This window comes from Mus pahari, chromosome 13 (assembly GCF_900095145.1).
Source record: "Mus pahari chromosome 13, PAHARI_EIJ_v1.1, whole genome shotgun sequence".
In the NCBI taxonomy this organism is placed as follows: Eukaryota; Metazoa; Chordata; class Mammalia; order Rodentia; family Muridae; genus Mus; species Mus pahari.
In genome coordinates this window covers 86,938,142-86,946,453 of record NC_034602.1, presented here as the reverse complement: position 1 = coordinate 86,946,453, position 8,312 = coordinate 86,938,142, and the positions used below count along the sequence as shown (strand labels likewise).

Here is an 8,312-nt window from a genome sequence, read left to right as displayed (position 1 = left end):
TAAAGAAATAGAAGCTGTCATTAATAGTCTCCCAACTGAAAAAAGCCCAGGACCAGATGGGTTTAATGCAGAGTTCTATCAGACTTTCAAAGAAGACCTAATTCCAACTCTCCTCAAAGTATTCCACATAATAGAAACAGAAGGTACTCTACCCAATTCATTCTATGAAGCCACAAATACTCTGATACCAAAACCACACAAAGATCCAACAAAGAAAGAGAACTTCAGACCAATTTCCCTTATGAATATCGATGCAAAAATACTCAAATTTACTTTAATAAGAACTATTCAACTTAGGTTCCTTACATAATTTTGACACCTAAGGTAATAGATGCAGAATACTAAATTTGAGTACACTAAAATACTTTAGTATTCTGCATAGATGACCTTCAGTTATACGTTTTGCAATTTCATTTGATTGTACTATATTTGACCATATGCTGTTAAATTTACACAAGATTCTAAAAAATGGTAGAATTCTCATTTCCTCTGATGAATCAATACAAATTCTTTTGGAGATGATGGAAGCAATAGTGTGAAGCCTAGTTAAAGAGAGTTACTTGTAGGGTCATGACAAGCTTAGCCTTTAGGGTCATTGCAAGTTTAGCCTTGAAGCCTGTGGGCCTATTTTCTCTCTACTTCCTGGTCTGCCTAAAGAGAACATCTCTGCTCGACTACACCTTCCCCCGGGACTATCTGCCTTCTTCCAAGCTGAGGAACAATGGAGAAGCTGGCTCTCCAGGTACAGCACACCCAATCTCTGAGCTCAGAGGCAAATAAACGTTTCTGTCACTAAGCTGCTGCTTTTTTGTATTTTTCACAATGATGAAGGAGAACATCTGGCACCTTCTTTAGTTGGTATTTAAATGAATGAAATCAGGGCAGGAAATTTTCCCTTTAAGTAAAGTATTAGTGAGATAAAACATTTTCACTATGATTTGCTCTAAATATTTTTAAACTTTTCTTATGCTTTCCTATAGGAGGCTGAGCAGTCACAATGTTTATTATTCCTTTTGATTTTTAAAAGTTTCTATTGTCATAGTTTCTTATGTATAAAATTCTGGTGTTAACACTAACTTCTGAAATGAAAGGCATACTTGAGAAGTAAATATTCCATGTTTTAATGTATTTCTAATGGGGGTGATAAGGAAAAAGAATGGAAATGAAATAAACTCAGGCTGGCAGCTCTAGAGACCTGTGGCAAATGATTTTGTTACTGTATCCCTGTCCTGGGGACAAACACAAATCTACGGACTTGGCAGGTGCTAATAGATAATCTTTCCTGCCTGCACCTTCTTCAAAAGGATGCTTGACTTCTGCGCCCGCCCATATCTGTGACAGCTATTGGCTAGCTGACAGAGAGGAAGTGGGGCCAACACAGTGATGCCATAGGTCCCTTCCTTTAAAGCAGAACAAACTCTACAACACAATTCAGTTTCCTATGTGATCAACTAAGATTGGGATCTGATGAGGTCGCATCTCTGCCAACCTGCTTTAATCTACATCATCAGGTTTTCTCAGGCTCTTACAAGTGTCACAGTAGAGCACTAGGCTTTGCTTCTAGAAACCCTAACCATCTAAGCACTACATATACATACACACACATACATATGCACATACATGCATACATACATGCTTTATACATTATGTTGTTTTAATATGGCAATGTCTCATCATTGCAAAAATATCCACTTTTTAGGTAGGAAAAGTCAAGGTATACAAAGTCAAAATTCATGTGTTTAACTTGAAATAAGTGGTCAATCCAAAAATTATACACAGATACTATGTCCACATAACCTCTGATGTTTCACATTTGTATTAATGTCCATATATCCCTTTTAATCCAAAGACAAATGAATTAACGATGAAGTGATATTCAACTATACATTTCTAGTTAAAGGGAAGTTGATATGCATTTCTAAGTGTTGAAGAAACCTGTTTATGATGACGGTAAAACTTTATTAATAATATAATTTCCACAGTGGGTTACAGTGGACAAGTACGCATTCTACTGAGAAGGAAGTAAGAGCATCTCTGATACCCTTGTTTTCTGAAAGGGGACACGTTAGAGAAGTTGGAAGAGAGAAAGGAGGGAAAAGATCATGTCAGCACAATGTAATTGGTCATACACAATGCAATCTTATGTTTCATAAAGATTTCAACACAGGAAATGGGTATGTTAGAAGTTCCTAATTCATAGCTTTTCCTGGTCCAAGTTACAGTGGCTTCTTTCACTGGTCATGAATGGAGAGTTGTAAATACTGTTTTTATATCAGCTTCAATAATACATATTTCAAAGCTCAAACAAGTCAGCCATGTACTGTTTACATCCTCACTGTTGAGTGGCAAAATAAGTTTCATGGGGCCTCCCCAGGAGCACCATGCAAAATGTCATCACAGTCTCATTAGACTCTGATTTGTAGGAAATGTTTTCTTTTTTCACTCATGAAGTCAAGAATTCATAGATTGTTACCAGCTGAAAAATTATTTAACTACTTGTCCACTTAGAAGAGTTACATAAGCCTGTGACAACATTAATGTTTAGGGAGAGCCTATATCTTCATCATGTTTGTGGCAAATATAAGAGAGATTTGCACAGAGCAAAACATTGGTAAAGAGGACAAATATTTCCTATAGCAGTAGTATTATCTATAAAGTGTACCATTAATATTCTGATATATAGTATCCTGCCAATGATGAATAATATTTAGACCCCTAATAAAATTCATAGTCATCACAAAGAGCTCTTTCAGTTATCTTTTCTAAGGAGCTATTCAAATTTATGTTCTAGCAAAAACTATGTTCCAATGTTGTTTATATATATTTCCTCCATAATTCTAACTTTAGTGGTTATAAATATAATTTGGGTAGCATACTAATTATTTATTAAATAGTTAATGTATCATGCATTATGCTTAACTTTGGTTTCAAAACTCAATCAATATTAATTGGAGAATATTCCTTTAAATACCACATTAATGAACAGGACACCATAGCTTAGATAAACATAAGAACCTGCCTAATTTACAAGTTTTTTTTTACTTAGAAACCTTTTTATGATCTGTTGTACTGAGTAAACCATGAGCATTGATCTTGATGGTAGTCACTCTCTGTCTCCAGACTCTATTTGAACTGTTGAGGGCTGTACTGAATGCTTTACAACCTCTAAACTCAGAACCACACCTCTCATTCCATGAGCTACTCTCTCCCTACTGAATATTCCAAAGTGGATCACATGAACACTCTTTCACAAATCCTGTCACACCCTCTAAAGCCAAAGTCACAGCAAAGCACCTGGGAGCTGGGGATATGGCCCGGGGGTAGCAGATGTGGGACCGTGGGCTTCATTTTCAGTACCAAAATAAGCAAATGCAATACAGATTACAGACTTGATCTCTTAGAATGCTAGTTTAAACTTTCTTCTTCCAACATTACTTCTGTCATTTTTTTTTAATTCCACCCTTTCATTATCTACTTTCTGGCAAACACAGTGACCTCTCAGAGGAGTTCCCTAGCTGGTGGCTCATCTTCTGTCCCCAGAGACACACATACCTTGCTGCCAGTATTTCAAATGCATGTCTGATTATATCCCCCATTTCTCTAATCTCTTTCCACGATATCCACATTCTTTAGGCCACTGATGACGCTACTATACACAAAAAGATACCTCTTAGAACTGCCTGTCTTTACCATTTTGAATCATTTGTGACACCTCACATAGTTATTTGAAAAATGCTTAAATAGAATAACTGATCTGTTGGTGAACAACTAGATATGACACTTGAGGAGTCAGAAAAAAGAAGGACATTGGTCAAGTTATAGATTAATTGTATGACACAGAATGAAGAGGGGAAAGCCTGGGAGTTGGAGGACCTTTTAATTAGCTACTTACTTAAATGACTAGCAAGCTATTATTTACTGTTTGGTTTAATTTTAATGGGCTAGCAATAAACGCATGTATTTATAGGTACAAAGTGCTATTTGGATACATGTTAACTGCGTAAAATGACCGTCAAGCATATCAATTATGTCATCTTCTTTCAGAATAACTCAATGCAAATGCAAAGGACCAAACTTAAGGAACTCGCCTAGGGAAAAAGTCATATATACATAATATACAACATTTGAAGCAATGGCATAAGAAAATAGAGCCACTCAAAACAGCTCTCTCATCTTTCAAACCCTAATACAACAGTCCTGTTGGGTGAGAAGTAAAGAGCAAATACTGTTCTTGCAGACAACCTGAGTTTATTTCTCAGCACTGACATCTGAGAGTTCACAACTGCCTGGAACTCCAGCTCTAGAGGATTTGACCTGACTCTGGCCTCCAAGGTTGCATGCACTCACATGCACATACCAAAACACACAGACACACACACACAAACATGCACACATACTCACACACATGTGTGCACATACACAGATACACATACACATGTACACACACATGCACACACACATGGACACACACATACACACTCACACACACATGCATGCACACTCACATACACGCTCACCACTCATACATGCACACATGCACACACACACATGTACACACACACTCACACTCACACACTCACCACTCACACACACACACATACTCACACACACATACACACAATCACACACACACACACACAAATAATAAAATAAGACATGTGGAGTTAAGGTATTCAAAGCTGTGTGTGCTTACTCGTTCTGCTGTCTAACTGTGAATCACATTTTTGGGCCAGATAGAATCATTCACATCGATTTTGAAAATCTATTGTAAATTCAATGGGTATTTTTCCAGTCCACATGGTGTAGAGATTACTTAGAATCAGTGTCTCTTCCCAAGAGTCTGTAACATGGACTGCACGATACCATATTTTTCTGCATTTCTTTCTCCCTCCTAGATACTGCCTCTACTAAAAATTAGACAAAATCATCAATTTTCTATTATAACTTAGAGTATAAATATAAATCAAAACTAGGCTCTGACGGGTCCTGTAAATTATAATAAAAAACATGTCGGATTATTAATAGAAACTGTATCTGAAGGGAGAAAGAAATGCAGAAACAATGTGTTTTCATTTTCTCCTGGAAAATTGTTTAGAATCTTATAATTTTCTACCATTTTGCTACTATAATGAGCGTAAATGATCATGAGAAGGAAATCAACACAATACTATAATATGTAAGCATAGTCATTTTGTATATCCAGGGTATACCACATTACCTTTACTTATTCTGTGGGGATGGGGTACACATGTGCTGTGGCACGCCCCTGGAGATCAGAGGACAGATCCAGCTACTCAGCTCTTCCTTTCCACTCTGTGGGTGCTGGTGGGTGCTGGTGAGCTAGTGCCTTTGCATCAGGAGCCATCTTCCTGCCTGCACCTGAGCTGCATCATCTATATTAACTGTGTGTTTGAAAATTCACTTTCATTTGGTGGCACAATGTACTCACACTCAGTTTCCCGGCACGATTATCCTCTTCCCTCATCGCCAGGGCTTTCAGGAAATTATCATTCAGCTCCTTTCCAGCGCTTGTCAGTGTCCTAGAAAAACACAGAACAATCGTACCATAATGATATCTCAGGTTTAAAAAAGAAAACAGAAAATATCTTTTGAAACATTCTGAAGTCAATAACTATGCTTCTTTAGTCTGAATGACAATGTAATTATAACATGGAAGCCCAAGGCACACAAATATCATACTCAGAATTAAATGCTGATACAGCCATAGAGCTTTTATTTCCAAATACTGGGAACCAGGCTTATAAATAACAAAAAATCTATATTAAGCCACAAGCCACTCATAATTTATTTCATTTTCATGTCCATTTTTTATGTATGAAAATCAACATATATATATATATATATATATATATATATATATATATATATATATTTATACATACACACAGACACACAGACACACGAGTATATATATATATATATATATATATACATATATACTCTTCACTTTCAATTATTAAGTCTATAATTTAGGTATTATTTATTGGTAGGTTCAATAAAATCAGTAGGACAAAGCATTAATTTCCCCCATGAGTAGAGATTATTAAGAAAAAAAACTAGTTGGTGATATCTTTATCAGATAAAATGAAATATCAAAAATCCAGAGAGAAATAGATTTTAAAGATTATTCATAAGAAAACTGATTAACAAGAGTAGTCCAGCCAGAAGTCATATGCTACCAAATTATCCAGAACCAGAACTAGGTTCTGTGGTTTTTGGAATTGATAAAGAGGTCAACGTAGACATCCCGAGCAGTGCAGACTTCTGCCTTGTCATCCCGAGCAGTGTAGAGTACTTCCTTGAAATCCTAGCAGTGCAGACCTCTGCCTTGCCATCCCGAGCAGAGCAAACTACTGCCTTGCCAATGCTCTTTGTTACTCTTCATAAGTTGACAGTGAGACCTGGACGCTGAAGACAACGCACTCTTGTGAAACAGAAAACCAGAATTCTGACTGGTACCTTACTGAGCATGTCCTCTGTCCTGGCTAGTACACACACCTGGAAGAGGAATCACCAGTCCCACCCATAAGAACTATGTGAGCTTGGATAGTGTCCAGCCTGCAAGTGGTGCCCATGGCATCACAGTGACATGGTTATTATGGAGTAAGCAACAACTTTCTAATTGGATTCAAAGCCTCCCATATAAGGTGGGACCCATACTTGACAGTGTTTAAGTGGTCAAGAACTTGAGATTAAGTAGGCCACAGGCCTCAGGGGAACCTAAAGAACATAGTATAACATATAGGATTGTCATTAAAAAATAATCAGTGGAATCTCTGATCTCTACTCCATGAGCCAGGCCACAGCCCTCCTTGCATCCATGGAGGTCTACTATCACCTGGGGCAACTACATGACATCCCCATGGCCCAATCCCATGCTCACTTTGTCCCCTGGCAAACACAGTAGCCAGGAGGTCTGCCCTGTGCCCTATGGGCTCCAACTTCCTATACATGCCTCTATCTACAATCCTGGAAAACTTCAGCCATCAGGGACCATGATTTCTGCCTGCACTCCTGGAGGCCTGCTGCACCCCAGGACAACTAGTGGCCTGAAGTCATCAGGGACCACCAGTTCAGCCTGCATCCCTAGAGGCCTGCTACCAACCAGGACAAACAGCACTACCTGCAGTCAAAGAGGCGTGCTGCAATCAGGAATTATCAGCTCTAAAGTTCCAAAGGCCTAGTATCAGGGGCTACCTGGCCTGCAAATACCAGGTACATTTCTAAACACCAGTGTAAGAATACAATCAACAAAAGTCAGGGAAATAACTGGATGCCACCAGAGTCCAGCTATCCTACTATAGCAATCTCTGAATAGCCTAAAAACAAATTAGTCACAAGAAAATCTAACCTTATGAAGATGACAGAGGATATGAAAGAATAAATGAATAAATTTAAAGAAATGCAGGAAATTACAATCAAATGGGTGAAGGAAATTAATCAAACTATTCAAGATGTGAAAAAATGAAAATAGAAGCAATAGAGAAAATACAAACTGAGGCAAACCTGGAGATGGAAAATGTAGGAAAAAGAATTGGAACTAGAGATGCAACATCACCAACAGAATGCAGGAGATGAAAGAATCAATTTCAGGAGTAGAAGACACAACAGAAGAAATCGATATATCAGTCAAAGAGAATTCCAAATCTAAAATGTCTCTAAAACAAAATTTGAGACACTATGAAAAGACCAAACCTAAGAATAATAGACAGAGAAGAAGGAGAAGATTCCCAGATGAAAGGCCAAGAAAATATATTAAACAAAATCCTAGAAGAAAACTTCCCTAACCTAAAGAAAGAGATGGCTATAAACATTCAAGAATCCTACAGAACACCAAATAGATTGGACCAGAAAAGAAAAATCCTCTGCCACATAGTAATCAAAATACTAAATGTACAGAACAATGAAAGCATATTAAAAGCTGCAAGAGGAAACAGACAAGAAACATATAAATGCAGACCTATCAGAACTACACTTGGTTACTAAACAGAGAATCTAAAAGCTATAAGAGCCTGGGCAGAGGTCTTGCAGACCCTAAGAGACCACAGATGTCAGCCCAGACTACTATAACTAGTAAATTCTTAATTTCCATAGATTAAGAAACCAAGACAAAACCAAATGTAAATAATCTTTTACTAATCCAGCCCTACAGAGGACACAAGAAGAAAAACTCCAACACAAAGAAAGAAATTATACCCAAGAAAATACAAGAAATGAGAAATTGCACACCAGCAAAACCAAAGAAAGACTCTCTCTCTCTCTCTCTCTCTCTCTCTCTCTCTCTCTCTCTC

General features: G+C 37.5%; 1 protein-coding gene across 2 annotated transcripts in view; it reads right to left on the bottom strand.

Annotated features, from left to right (window-relative positions):
- Nucleotides 1–8,312, bottom strand: part of Cfap299 (cilia and flagella associated protein 299) — a 476,454-nt gene that overhangs the window by 302,573 nt on the left and 165,569 nt on the right. Inside the window, exon 3 of one of the 2 annotated variants that reach the window (XM_021210930.1) lies at nucleotides 5,450–5,540. In XM_021210930.1, coding sequence (XP_021066589.1) covers nucleotides 5,450–5,540 — 91 coding nt within the window. Of the gene's footprint in view, nucleotides 1–5,445; nucleotides 5,541–8,312 lie in introns of both variants that reach the window. The other variant, XM_021210929.1, reaches the window with a different exon arrangement.